The sequence below is a fragment of the Lontra canadensis genome, unplaced genomic scaffold (assembly GCF_010015895.1).
Source record: "Lontra canadensis isolate GAN:19392208 unplaced genomic scaffold, GSC_riverotter_1.0 scaffold118, whole genome shotgun sequence".
Taxonomy (NCBI): Eukaryota; Metazoa; Chordata; class Mammalia; order Carnivora; family Mustelidae; genus Lontra; species Lontra canadensis.
In genome coordinates this window covers 3,553,771-3,568,344 of record NW_022631112.1, presented here as the reverse complement: position 1 = coordinate 3,568,344, position 14,574 = coordinate 3,553,771, and the positions used below count along the sequence as shown (strand labels likewise).

Sequence of the window (14,574 nt, the reverse complement as noted above, 5' to 3'; positions counted from 1 at the left end):
ATCTGGCCGACACACGGGAATAAGGCAGCACCGAGGGGCTCTATGAACAAAAACCACAGATACACTGGCGAACCCAGGCAGCTGGTCAGGGGGACAGGAAGAATTCGTCAGCCATGGAAGAAACACAGTCTAGGACATGGCAGTTCTTCTGGGCACAGCTACGCTGAACACAAGAGCAGCAGAGCCTTGGACTGAATCAAAGGTCCACGGAGGTCACCCAGGCCACCCTGCCATCTCAGTTCTGGCCAGGAGTCTCCGTCCTCAACGAGGGATGACCGGATCAGGGCTGTGTGGCCAGCCGAGCCAGCGTCCCACCTCCAGCCAAGGATGTCTGAGCACCAGGGGAGAAGAAGGGGCTGAACACAACCAAGGTAGGGAGGACAAAAAGCGAAATTTACAAAAAGGTAAATCTCAGCACTCTGAGCATCTAAGAGGAAATCCTGGTTCTTTACTCCTGAGTCAAAGGAATGCAAAAGGTGGGAAAACGGGTCCACAGAAACAAAGTTCTTTAAAAATGGGACTCTCGGGACACCTAGCTGGCTCAGTAGGTTAAATGTCTGCCTTCGGCTCAGATCATGATCCCAGGATCCTGGGATTGAGTCCTGCGTCGGGCTCCCTGCTCAGCAGGGAGCTTTGCTTCTCTCTCTGCCTCTCCCCATGCTTGTGCTCTCTCTCAAATAAATAAAGAAAATCTTAAAAAAAAAAAAAAGACTCTCCTGTTACATACGAAAAGCCAAGACATAACCCAACAAAACCTCTCCTTTATCTTTAGTTCTTTTTACTATTTTATTACAGAAAATTTCAAATATCCAAAAAGAGAGACTGGCATAGTGAACCCCCATGTTCTGATCACTTGGCTTTAAAAATTATCCACTCACTGACAATTTTATTTCAGTTCTACCCCCCATCCACTACCCCTCATTCTGATTTCATCTTTACATACATTATTATTATATTTATTATTATAAATATCTAATATGGCATTAGATATTACATATATACATGTATACACACACACACACACACACACACACGTCCTCATATATAAGGACTTTTGAAAAATAATAAACAGAATATCAGGGTACCAGGTGACTTAGTCAGTTAATCATCTGACTCTTGGTTTGGCGGCTTAGGTCATGATCTCGGGGTCCTGGGATTGAGCCCTGCATCAGGCTCTGCACTCGGCATGGCATCTGCTTGAGATTCTCTTCCTCCATCCCTCTCTCTGCTCATGCACACACATTCCCCCCATTTTCTCTCTCAAAGAAAAATCATTCTCACACTTTAGAAACTAACAATAATGCCTTAATATCATCAAATACACAACCACAATTTACATTTTGTCAATTAACTTAATTTTTTTTTTTAACAGTTGATTTGTTGGAGTAGAGACTGAAACAAGATGGATACACTGCATTCATTTGACGGATCTGTCTCTCAGTCCCCTTCAGTCTGTAGGTTCCCTCTTCCTCTAATTTTTCTTAGAATGCATTACTGGATGAAATGGGAGCCCTGCAAAATCTCCCACATTGTAGATCTGGCAGTCCGTCCCCCATGGGGCCACCAACATGTTCCCCTGTCCCTGAATTTCCCGTGAATTAATGGCTGGTGTTCAGAGTGCATGCTATGTCCCCCAGAGTCCATATGCTGGAACCCAAACCCCTAATAAATGGGATGGCCTTGCGGGGGGAGGGCTTTGGGAAGAGATTAAGGTAAGATGAGGTCATGAAGGTGATGCTCTCATGATGGGATTAGGGCCCTTCTGAGAGGAGCAGCCAAGGGATTTCTCTGTGTGTGCAGGAGCAAGGAAGGCCCAGGGAGGGCCCACACCAAGAACCCAGCCATGAGGGAACCCTGCATGTGGGTCTTCCAGGACAATGAGAAATAAGTTTCAGTTAAAGTCACCTAATCCATGGCCGTCTATCATGGCAGCCAGAACTGACTAGGACAGATTTAGAGGCTCAATCAGATTCAGGCTGGAAGCGGAGGCAGAAATAGCTCACAGTGATGACGTGCGCTCCTGCTGGCTCACGTCCAAAGGCAAACAATGTCGGCTGTCTCTTTCCTTGTGATGCTCAGACTGTCTTGTGAGAGGTTCCCATTCCAGGTCAAAAGCAGTCATGACATCTTCCCTGGCTCTCTCCCTCAATGCAGCTAGAATAAAAGCCTAGCCAAATATGCGGACAAACACGGCAGCTCTTTTAGGTTCTAAAAGGTAAACCAGAGCAGCCCAACTGGGGAAGAACAAAATTCAAACTATCACTGAAGTGGTGGTAGGTTTCCTATTCCCTCCCTCTCCCATCAGAGTCCCATGTAACTGGAAAGGATCAGAGAGACAGTGGAGCAGGAGGACCTTGGAAAAGCAACTCCATAAAGTTATTTATGAGCTTCTAGGCAGATCCCCAGGTGGCACGTGCATGGGTCTGGTCCTAATCGGCACACCCAAGACTTTGAGAACCAAACTCACAGACCACCGTCCAGGTCCAGGACTGACTGGAGGGGGTGCAGAGGCAACACAGATCCAAACAACACTGCAAAAACAGCTTGAAAACGATTGGAACCGCTGTCCACAGAGGGGCTGTTAAGAATTTGTGGCCTGACCCATAGGGTCATTTGCTTACTAAAACAAAAATATCAACAAACTGTAGGCTTGAAACAAAACCCAGAGTGTCATACATAATCATCAAAACATCCAGAATATAATCCAAAATTACTTCTTTGTGAAAAATCAGGAAAATCTCATGGGAAGGGATAATCGACAGATACCACTGCCAAAATAAGACAGATGTTGGAATTACGTGATGGAGACGTTAAAGCAGCTAATTCCAGAAAGACTCCCAGCAAGCCAGCAATCACACAAACTCTCGACACAAATGGAAAATATGGGGTCTCCGCAAAGAACCCAGAAGATATAAAAAAGAACCAAAAGGAAACTCTAGAACTAAAAAATGCAGTAACTGAAATTTAAAAGAAAAAAAAAAACAAAAAATAAAAACACCCTGTATGGGCTCGAAAGCAGATTTGAGATGACAGGGGAAAAAGTAAACTTGACAAGAGGCTAATGGGAATTATCCAACCTGAACAACGAAAGGAAAAAGATTGATTAAAAACTGAACAGAGCCTCAGGAACCTGTGGGACAATCAGGAGATATCCTAAGTTGTTATCTGAATCCCATAAGGACAGAGTGCTTGAAAACAATTTGAAGAAAGAGTAGCTGAAAAGGTCCTAAGTACAGAAAAAGACGAAAACTTAACAGATTCAAAAAGAACCCGACACAGAATAAACTCAAAGAAACCCCCATAGCCACACACACTATCATCTTAGCTGCTGAGAGCTAGACTAGGAGGAAAAAAAAAAACAAACAAAAAACCAACTTCAAAGCAGCCAGAAAAATGATGCATTTTCTATGGGGAAACCATTTGAATGACTGCAAATTTCTCATTGGAAACCATGAAAGCCAGAGGAAGTGAAACAGCATTTTTAAAGTGCTTTTAAAAAGAACTGTCAACCCAGAATTCTATATGCAGTAAAAATATCCTTCAGGAATGAAGGTGAAATCGAGACAGGGTCGGATAAAGGGAAACTAAGAGGATGTGTTGCCAGCAGACCTGCTTCAAAAGAACGGCTAAAGGAAATACTTCAGCCAGAAGGGAAAGGATACCAGAAGGAGAGCTGGAACATCAGGAATGAAGGAAGAGCAACGAAAATGGCAAGTCTCTGGGTAAACAGAGTAACAGACTGTTCTTTTCCGCTGGAGTTCCTCAAAATGCACTTGAGACTTCAAAGCAAAAATGAAAACATTGCCTTTTTTGGGTTCTGAATGTATGGAGATGTACACTCTCAGACGATCAGAATGTAAAGAGATTTATGGAGGGAAAGGGTTTTCCACAGTCTACTTGAAGTGGTACTGGGTTGATCCAGAGCTGTCTGTGAAGACACGGATGGCAGGTCCCAGGCGTGGTCAGCCCCACACACCCCCTAGAAAGTATCCCAACTGTTTTTCGTCTAATGTTTTCACGAGCCACAGACGATCCATTTCTTCACCAAAGTTACAAAACAGATACTCTAATTCTCTCATTCTTCCACGTTAGTTGGTATTCTTCAGTTAAAAAAAAAAAACCCAAAAAATCTTTCCTGTCTGGTGGCTATTTAATTACTCAGAAGGGCAACGCATGGAGAAAAAAGAGGGTAAATGCTGGATTCTCCTTCACCGACCAGTTTCAAGACAGTGAATTAGAATCCACTATTTTTAGATGGTAGATATGCCAGAGGGAAATGCTAGTTTAATCCCCTGAGTTGAATTTGGAATGGATATAATTAAGTCGTTTAGACAATTAAAAACCAATATCCAAACATTTAAATCATATGCAGTCTTTAATACGACAGGGAATATGTAGGATAGCACAATCAGTTAGAATGTATATTCTAGAATGTAACACTTGCTTTTTATTGCCATCGAATTACTCTCTAGTATGTACATGTGAATACATGTATATATAAAATTCCCCCGTAGACTCTGAGATTCCCCATGGACAGTAGGAAGCGGAGGTCAAGCTGATACACACTTACCAAAGGACTTAGTGAAATACAGAACAAGTACATCCTTGGACATCCTAAACGAAAGGTGGAATGCCAGTAAATAGGGTCTTCCTCTTCATCACTCACAGCTTTGTTTTAAGTCACTAGGGGTTTTCAAAATCAATTACCCCTTGCCAGGCACCACACTGAACACTTTTCAGGTACTGCCTCATCTAATTGCCACAATGACCCAGGAAGCAGGCTCTTGGCGTCCCCATTTCAAGAGACGAGGAAACCACTGTGCAAGGACATTATAAAGCAGAGCCAACCCAGCTTAATCAGGGCAGAACACAAACCTCGGGCCAGGATTTCCGGCTCTAGAATCATTTTGCTCAGTCAAGCTGATACCCTCTTAGTGACCTACATTCTCCAGCTAAGGTGGGTTTTTTTCCCAAGCATTCAACAGTCTTGCTGCTATACCATATTTCTGCCATTTGGGATCCAGAAGATGAAATAAGGCAGAAGAAGGCACACGGGAGAGTTATATACTCCTTGTGTCCCCACTGGTAGGCCACAGTGACAATTGTTCCCTGGAAAGGCATAAGTAACATGGAAGATGACCCCCTCCTCATCAGGGACTTATACAAGAACCAACAGGGTAAGGGAAAGCCAGTTCCTTAAAACAATCACTGAAGTCATTACAATATGTTTTGAAAAAAAATTAGTAACATAAGTAACAATTATATGAATAATGATAACAATCCTTATGAATAACATACGTGTCTACATACATATACGTACATACATACACACACACAGAGAAAGGGAGGGAGGAAGAGAGACAGAGAAAGGCCTGGCACAGAAAAACCCACATCTGAACATTGTGTCATTCTGGGCAGTTTCATTTTCCTCTTTATGTTTTTTTATATTTTGCAGATTTCAAAGCGACTTGCTGGGAGAGCTGGCATGGCACAAAAGGGCCCTGGGGGAAGAGATGCCTGAAGGTCACTAATGCTGTTGTGTGTGAAGTGGATTTGGACATAGAGATGCTGTCCAGGAAGGGAGTAGGAGCTCAACACCAAGACTGCTGAGGGGGGGGTGGGAGGGGGCGCGGAGAGAGAACAAGAGGGGGCATGTGTCTGTGCAGTGCCTTGGAATATTATACAACAAGTAAAAGGAACTGGGGTGGTCACAAGACAAGGAGAACTTTAGCTTTCTATATTACATGGGAGTTTTTCAAAAATATTTTCTTCTGATATATATAAACATCTTTGTAAAACTTGTTCCAAGTGGGAAGAAAGGCCAGCAAGCACATCGACACAGGTTGTTGGCTAAGACAGTCTATCAGAAGAGAGTATGGAGGAGCAGAGAATTGGCTCTGCCCCTCGTGACCTGTGTGACACTGGCTGAGTTCCCTGACATCCCAACACTTCAGATGCCTCATCTGTTAATGAGGGTCACACACCTGCACCTGCAGAGCTGCTGTCGGAATAGGAAACAAAGTACGCCCCAGGCCCCAAGCAGTTCGCAGAGTCCCCGCAAGATGGGAGCTGAGCATTTACATGTTTACGCAAGAAGCAGTGAGGAAGAGCTGGGTCCAGGTAAGGAGAGAAGATCCCCGAGCCCACAAGAGGGAGGAGCGGGGAGCAGGGCCCATCACAAGGAACAAGGGAGGGGCCAGGCACTCCTGGTACTTACTGCAGTTCTCCTCGTCGCTGCCGTCGGGACAGTCCTCGAACCCATTGCACTGGAAGCGGCCGATGATGCAGTGAACGCCACTGGCGCAAGGGAAGAACGTTGGGCCGCATTTGGATTTAGCCTTGGCTGCAGGAGGCAAAATGAGACAAAGAGCCACGGTGAGGAAGTTACGCTTTCTGAGCCCTGGCATACCCATCCCGCCAGCTCTGAGCGTGCAAAAGGGTCTCTTCACGTTATCACGGAAGTCCCCCAAGATCTCCTGCCACTCCCCACCCACGGTCAGCGCCAAGCCAGGCTGAGAGCCCTCATGCAGCACCCTCAAGGAAGGAGGTGGCTGTGTCCGCGGTATTTCCAGGGCCCCTGCACAAAGTGGCGCTCAACCCTAATATGGGGCATGAACGAATGAATGGGTGAGCAGATGGGGGATGGACACGCCCTATGCTTATGGTGCTGAGGAACCCTTCACAATTCCTTCCCTGACGGTCAAAGCCGTTGTCTGCGCTTATTTTTTTTTTTAATAAATCTTTAAAGATTTTTATTTATTTATTTAACAGAGAGATCACAAGTAGGCAGAGAGGCAGGCAGAGAGAGAGGGGGAAGCAGGCTCTCTGCCGAGCAGAGAGCCTGATGCGGGTCTCGATCCTAGGTCCCTGAGATAATGACCAGAGTCGAAGGCAGATGCTTAACCCACTGAGCCACACAGGCCCCCTTTCTGTGCAATAAGCACAGAAGGCTTCCCACTCTAGGCAGCATGGCCAGTGCTTTCCGTGGATTCTCCCATTCAATCCAGTCAGCAACCACCCAGTGGCATGGTGTGCAGAGAAGGATGAACACCACAGCCCTGAGATGGCAACCCTTAGAGAGCCTTGCTTGCCTGCAAGGCCGGCCCCCGCGTGGCTGGCTTCCGGAAACTTGGACTTCGGGAGGGCTCGCATCAGTCTCCCCTAAGAATGGCTCCCCGTGCCTCAGCTCTTTATGGGAACGGTGCAGTTGATGCTGAACACCTGCTTTTCTCCTGGGAGCTTGGGATTGCGTAGATGCTGGGCACATAGCACCTGAGTAACGAGCCTGCGTAACCAGCCCCTGGTCAGAACCCCAGGCACGGAGACTGCAAGGAGCTTCCCCAGGAGAAAGCACTTCTCTCCCGCTGTCTCGACTTATTGCTGGGGAATTAGCTGTGTCCCGTACCACCTCTCTGGGAGAGGACTTTTGAAATCTGAACCTGGCTTCCTCTGGGCTTCCCTCCTTTTGCCTTTTCCCTTTGCTGACTTTGCTTTGCATCCTTCATGTGACTACACGCCACATTCCTGAAATCCTCCCAGCAAACCCCTGAGCCTGGGGACAGTCATGGGGACCGCTGACAAGGATGGGCATGGTTCTCATCCCCGTGGCACAGGTGTGCTTTGAGGCGTAAAGGGACTTTCCCAAAGCCACACAGTTAGAAAATGCGACCCAGGGGTGAGGCCCCGGCATTAGATTCCAGAAGCCATGCTCCCAACCAGCTCAACTGTCTTGCCTCTCTGCCGGTCTGTGGCTTCTCACAACAGAAGCCAGACTCCGGCTCAGAGAGATTCTTCTTCCGCTCCTGCTGTACAAACAGTTTGAAAAGAAACTGCTGTAACTCAGCCTTGATGGGAGTGTCCTGCTAACCAAACAGCCCTGTGGGGTCACGGACTTTCCTGGGAACGGTGCTGGCTGCTCTGGCTTGTGATTACGAGGTGTAAGATGAGATCTATGGCTGCATCCCAGGGAGTGGGCCCCGACTAGCATCCTCTCCTCTCCTGCCTTAGATGCAGGACCCGTGGTCCTCAAGAAGGAAGGGCCGTTTCTTGGGAACAAACAGGCAGTAAATTATCTTCATGTTCCTGTCATCGGGAACATGCCAAACTTTAGCAGCGCGATCCACAATCAACAAGGTTTTAAGGTCTGGGACGTGCCCAGGTTTTAAAAACTCCCATCACTTTGTTTTGACCCAGGACTTCTGTAATGATGCTGATGAGCTCTTCAAAAGCACAAACTTGGGAGACAGCGGCTGGGTTCAAACTGTGGTCCTACTTTTTATGAACTTGGGCAAGATTCTAAATATTAGTGAGTCTCGGTTTCCTCATCAGTAAACTGGAAGTAACATCTACCTCCTGGAGCCCTGGGAAGGATGTGATGAGATAATCTACCCAAAATGCATATTAGCACAGACCGTGGTATACAGCAGGTGCTCAATTAATGGTAATGCTTATGCTATTTATCATCGTCATCACCATTAATTATAAAATTTTAAAATTACTTCTTGGGCTGCTCATCTTTTTCCCGATCGCCAAAGTTAAAAAAGCTCATTATGGAAGGTCTCTATGAAGTGATATGAAATGATCTCCAGGATACACTGTTATGTGGGGGGAAAAAAGCAAAGTGCAAAAGAGTAGTTATAGTATTTTAACCCTCTGTATGGGCAGAAGAGACGGATATAAGAACAACTACACGGATTGGTTCATCTGTGCAGAAGAAACACGGGAAGGACAAACCCTGGTTATGTGCAGGGGGCGGGTGGGACGGGTGGAAAGAACGGGGAAATGAGACTAGAATGAGGCACCCGGGATGAGTCTCTACAGCTCTGACTCTTAGAAGCCCAATATTTCACATACCTAAACAGTGAACCATTAAAATCATCCACATGCATGTATGTGGGCAGACACTCAAAATAGGACAGAAACAGCAAAAGTGAGCACGACTGGATTACAGATGTGTAAGCCCACCACGCTGAAGGGTGTCGGGAAGAACAGAACCAGCCTAAGTAACTCAGGGAACCATTATTTTGCCTGGATTCTATAAGGCTAAGGAAAAAGAGAATTATACACAAATAGGGCACTCTACTTTTACCTGTCACAGTGGTATGGATTAGCAGTTCTGAAACTACCTTTGTGTGTACTAGGACTGAGCAAATAAGTGAATATACTGCAAATAATAACCGTGAGGTCTTTTGCTCCTGAGGAAGAACTTAGAAATAAGGAAGGTGGAAAGGCTAACTGATCCCTGAGGTTTTGTACTGGAAGTAAAGGCATCAGTATGAAGTCAAGATGTGTAAAGATGGACAGACAAACAGATAAATAGGCAGAAAGACATACAGCTAGATAAGAGAGAGAGAGACAAATATTTATAGAATTTTTTAAAAAAGATTTTATTTATTTATTTATTTGAGAGAGAGGGAGAGAACAGCACACAAGAGAGCACAAGCAGTGGGGAGAGGGAGAAGCAGACTCCCTGCTGAGCAGGGAGCCTGACTCAGGCGGGGCTCAGTCCCAGGACCCCGGGATCGTGACCTCAGCTGATGGCAGATGCTTAACCGAATGGGGCACCCAGGTGCCCCAAGAGAGAGAAATATTGGTCTGGTGTGTGCATGGGTCAGCATACATGCATTTCCTAGTTCCATCTGCTACGAAAGACGAGAAGCAATAAACTCCAGGAGCAAATGAGCACACCCAGCCCCAGATCTTGGTTTCTAAATACCATTGTCCAATAAAGGGAACGAAGGCTCCTTGGAGACGTTATTAACTCCAGGGGAAATTCAAGATCAACCAGGAGTGTCTTGTGTTGCCAGAGAGTAAAGAAGTGCTCAGAATATGTTGGGGGTAGGTCAGAAGGACACAGGAGTCAAGCCGAAGGAACTCCCCAAAGGCCAAAGCTATGACACCTTAAGCGACAAAATAATGATAGTTTTGGGCTATAACCCAGAGAATTCAATAAATACCTGTGAGTCCATACTGGCATCATAAATCATTGGAAAAATAAGTAAATGGGGAAGAAGGGAAGTTTTTCCTTCTAGAAGAATTTCAATGATTAAACAGAGAGGAGATGTAGGAAACAGAAAATCACCATTTAGCAAACACCACGGTAACAACAGTTGGAGACAAGACCCAGTGACGGATGCTCACATGAGAGGACGGGCCGGCCTTGCTCTGGCCGCACTTTTGGGACCGCTGATAGGCTGCTTACAGGCTTTGACATCTGCGAGCTGTTTCCTCGTAAACCTCCACTCACAACGTCACTGCCCTCTCGGCAGCTTAACACAGCCTAAAGCCCCTCCTCCCAGCATCAGGCAGCTCTGGACACCTCTCCAGCGCAGGCCCACCTATGCTCCCTGCCTGGCTACGTGGGCCTCCTTGCTCCTCCGGGAACTGTGGCACAAAGTCCCAGCTCAGAACCTGCGAGCACCCTGCCGGTCCCCCAGCCTGCACTGCCTTTCTCCCAGGGTTGCGTGGCCCATGCTTCCACTTACTCAGACACCCACTGGACTGTGGACCTAGAAACTCAGACTCCCACCCCCTGCCTCTCTAGCCTTCCCTCTGCTTCTCCTTCTTTCCCTATGAAAGGATGTGGCTGGCTCTGTGCTGTGCTGTTTGAATGATGACCATACACTTGTTTGAATACTTTCATTCACCACTTTCGAAGGAGCTGTGCTATATAGTGCTGATGCTGGCTAACAGACACCTGCTGAATACATAAGGGGGTCTATAAAAGAGAGAGCAGGACTGGGTCACAAGAGCTAGCTCACTGCATGCTGACTATGGGCTACGCATTACGATTTAGGTTTTACAAGAAGCACCTCATTTACTCCTCACGAAAGCCCATTTCACAGATAGGAGAACTGAGGCCCAGAAGTGAGGGAGCTTGACACCGCTAATAAACAGAGTCAAGGCTCAAACATCGCTCTTGACTCAAGCACTGTTCAGCCTCTTTAGATCTAAGCCCTGGTCCAGCTCCAAAGGATTAGACTTCAGGACACGAAGAAAAAGAAGATGAATAATTATAAATGAATTAGCTACCATTCAGTTAGCCAGTTCTTCGGTCCTGCCCCTGAACCCTTTCAAGAATTACTAATGAGACCTGCTGCCTCGTCAGCGATGCTCCATTGCTGTCTTGGTCAGGGGAAGCCCGATCCATTATGATTCACACCTGCCCCATCGGACACCTGCTCAGACGACCTGAGGGACGGATCACAGGCGGCCAGCCAAGCACCTGGCTGAGGCTCGGAGGGAAGCCAGCCGCTAACAGCAGCCGTCAGTCGCCCCTTGCCTCCACCACCCACTGTGGGCTCAGGGTGGCGCTGGACCAAGGCCGGATGGTCCTCCCCTGGCCCCATTTCCCAGAAGGAAATTTCCCAGGAGATTTCAACATGAAACTGTGCAGCCACTGCCAGAAGGTGGAAGGCTGACTATGTCTAAAATCGCCCTGACAAAGCTGGACGGTGTGTCTCCGTGCCACTGATGACCTGAATTCACTATTTTTCGAGGACTTGCTCCCTGAACCTTCCAAGGAGGCAGCCTTCACCAGCGGGAGGACAAGAACCACCACCCCCTCTCTTGGGGGTGGGTTTCATGCCTGATCCGTGTCCTCTCCCTCCTTAGAGCCTGGATATCACAGTTCTGATTTCCACGGATGAGTAAGATAAAAAAGAATTTTTTTTAAAAAACGAGACGCGGAGGGGGGCGGTGGTGGGCCTGGTTGGTTAAGCCTCTGCCTTCAGCTCAGGTCATGATCTCAGGGTCCTGGGATTGAGCCCCCCATCGGGCTCTCTGCTCAGCAGGGAGCCTGCTTCCCCTCCCCCTTTGCCTGCCTCTCTCTCTACTTGTGATCTCTCTCTCTCTCTGTCAAATAAAAAAAAAATCTTAAAAACAAAAACAAAAACGAGGGGGGCCTGGGTGGCTCAGTGGGTTAAGCCGCTGCCTTCGGCTCAGGTCATGATCTCAGGGTCCTGGGATCGAGTCCCGCGTCGGGCTCTCTGCTCAGCAGGGAGCCTGCTTCCCTCTCTCTCTCTCTCTCTCTCTCTGCCTGCCTCTCCATCTACTTGTGATCTCTCTCTGTCAAGTGAATAAATAAAATCTTTAAAACAACAACAACAACAACAACAAAACAAAAACGAGATGGGGGTGTGTAAAGGGCTAAAAGAGAGGCTGACTTTGTTTTGCCAGCGAGCACACACGCAAAAATCTGCAAACATCTCGACTCACTACCATCCTCCACGGAAAGCCACTTTAGCCTCCAAAATGCAGGACAAATGACACAGGAGTCCTCGGACCAGGATCTGGGGACTGTGTGAGGACTAGAGGGGAACCAGGAGACATCCGGTGTGACCGCGCGGCGAGGCACGCACAGCAGACCCCCGATCCTCGCAGGCACAGCCTCGCCAGTAACTCCTCGCCTTCCACAGAGGAGAAAACGGAGGCCCCAGCGGGCAGTCTGCGCTGTGCCCGAAGGCACACAGGTATTCAGGATCCGGCTGGTGTAAAACCCAGTCCTCAGTCCCCGAGTCTAGCCTCCGGTGACTACAATGTGCATCCGAGTCACGCACTGCCAAACCCCAGCCCAGGGATCCGATTCGGGCGACAGCCCAGAAGGCTGAGAGCCAGAACGCTCCAAGCCTTGGGGAGAAACGCTCTGGACCCGGCGTCATGCCTACGGCTCCCAGTCTGCCCCGAAAGGGCTTCATGTGGGTCCTGGAGCACGCGGGGTGACGGCGTCAGTGGCCACCGTGCAGGCCCTCCCCACGCGGTCCTCCCACCGGAGTCGGACGGGGCGGCCGTGCCAGAGCCGCTCTGTTCAGCCAGGAGGGCCGGGAGCTCACTCATCAGAGCGGCTGCATCTCTCCAGCTCTGGCAGATGCTCCAGCCATAAACACGGGTATGGGGGGTCTCTCTTCCAGATGCCTGCAATGGGCCAAATGAGCAACAGCTGCCGTCTCCACCCCCCCTTCCTGCTCGCCTCCAGTTCCTGATCCGGGATCCTGCCAGCGTGTGCCCATGACAGTCGGGAGAACTAGAAGCAGGAGCCTCAAGCTCTTCTGTGAAATGACCATCCTGGCTTTTATAGACTTATGGCAGCGCTCACCGTGAAGAATTCCAACTACAGAGAAAACGCACAAAGGTCAATGCAAAAATTACCCCAAATTGCTGTCACTCAGCCAAAGCCACTGGGGCCACTTTGGTAAATGGGCTCACAAAGCAGGGTCCCAAGAACTAATGTGTGCCGATGGCTTGGCCCAGGACCTCGGCAAATGCAGTCAATCTGGAGGGGGCCTGGGAATGCGTATTCCTCAGGCTCCCAGGTCATGTCAGTGCTGCAGATCCAAGCACTTCCCTTCCAAACAGCTACGGGGCACGGTTTTGTTCACTGTTCCACCTCCAATGTCCAGACAAGTGCCTGGTACACACGTGACTCAGTCATTACTGACTAAATTAATACACAGAAATCTGAGCAGAGTTTGCTTTAATGCACCCATGAAACACAATGCCGTTCGAAACTGGCTTTGGTCACTTCCCAATATAGCGTGACGTCTTTTCATGTGGATAAGTACAGGCCCACACTATCCCTTTTATCAGCTACAGAGAGTTTCACTGCATCTCTGTATCCGTAAGTCCCAGGGCTGATGGACACGCACACACAGATGCACAGGTCATTCTCCCCACTTGTACGGTAGCTCTTGAAGGTACAACCTCTAGGTCGCAGGATATGCATGATTCACATTCTGGCACCCTTTTGATCATCGACCGCCTCCTCCCAGAGGAACCGGTACTGTCTTCTGGCCGCAGCTGGCCACAGGAACCACCTCTGGCCCTGGATTGCCCATTGGAGACAGGCGGATCTTGCCCTGCTGGCGAAGATATTCCAAGAAGCCCACAGGCTGAGAACACCCCAGAGCTCCTCCATGTTTATGTTAGGCTGGCCCCTCCCTGCAGCCGGTGCTCTATGAGTCTCCATTTATCTCTGTCTCTCTTCATTGTAACATCTGTGTATTTCATTACTTTGCCAAGTAGGGGACATTCCTCTCCAGTCAAGGAAACCATGACTCTTCTTTTAATCTTTTAAAATTTGCACCGGGTACAGAGCATCAATCTTTGCTGAAATTGGTTTCCCTGGGTTACGCTCATCACGGGCTCATGCAAAGTGTCCCTCCTTTCAGGAGCTGCCCCTTGAGCGAACTTTCTCAGGCTGCATTATCACCTCTAAGGACCCCACGAAGGGCAGGTTCTTACTCCAATGACGGCCCTGCTTGCCAATATTTCCTCAGAATATCCTGTCCTGTGAGGCTGTGTTTCACAAAGAAGGGTGTTCCTGATCCTCCCGCAGAAGAATCTTCAGGGATGCCTCTCCCCTCGGGGAATCTACATTCCTATTAAGCACAGAGGATTCCAATGAACACTCCCATGCGACCACCCCACCTGACAGTCCTACCGATATCTTAAGTTCCAAGAACAAATGATCTCATCAGTCCTTTCTTTCTGATGTTGCCACAGCACAGATCAGCAACCATTCCAGGAATTGTGGCTACAGGGCTCCTGTGGGGCCTCCTCTGGCCACCACCCCCAGTC

General features: G+C 48.3%; 1 protein-coding gene across 2 annotated transcripts in view; it reads right to left on the bottom strand.

Annotated features, from left to right (window-relative positions):
- The window catches only part of LDLRAD3 (low density lipoprotein receptor class A domain containing 3), a 220,035-nt gene that overhangs the window by 108,682 nt on the left and 96,779 nt on the right, over nucleotides 1-14,574 (bottom strand). For both annotated transcript variants that reach the window (XM_032840943.1, XM_032840944.1), the window contains exon 3: nucleotides 6,218-6,343. In XM_032840943.1, coding sequence (XP_032696834.1) covers nucleotides 6,218-6,343 — 126 coding nt within the window. The remainder of the gene's footprint in view (nucleotides 1-6,217; nucleotides 6,344-14,574) is intronic.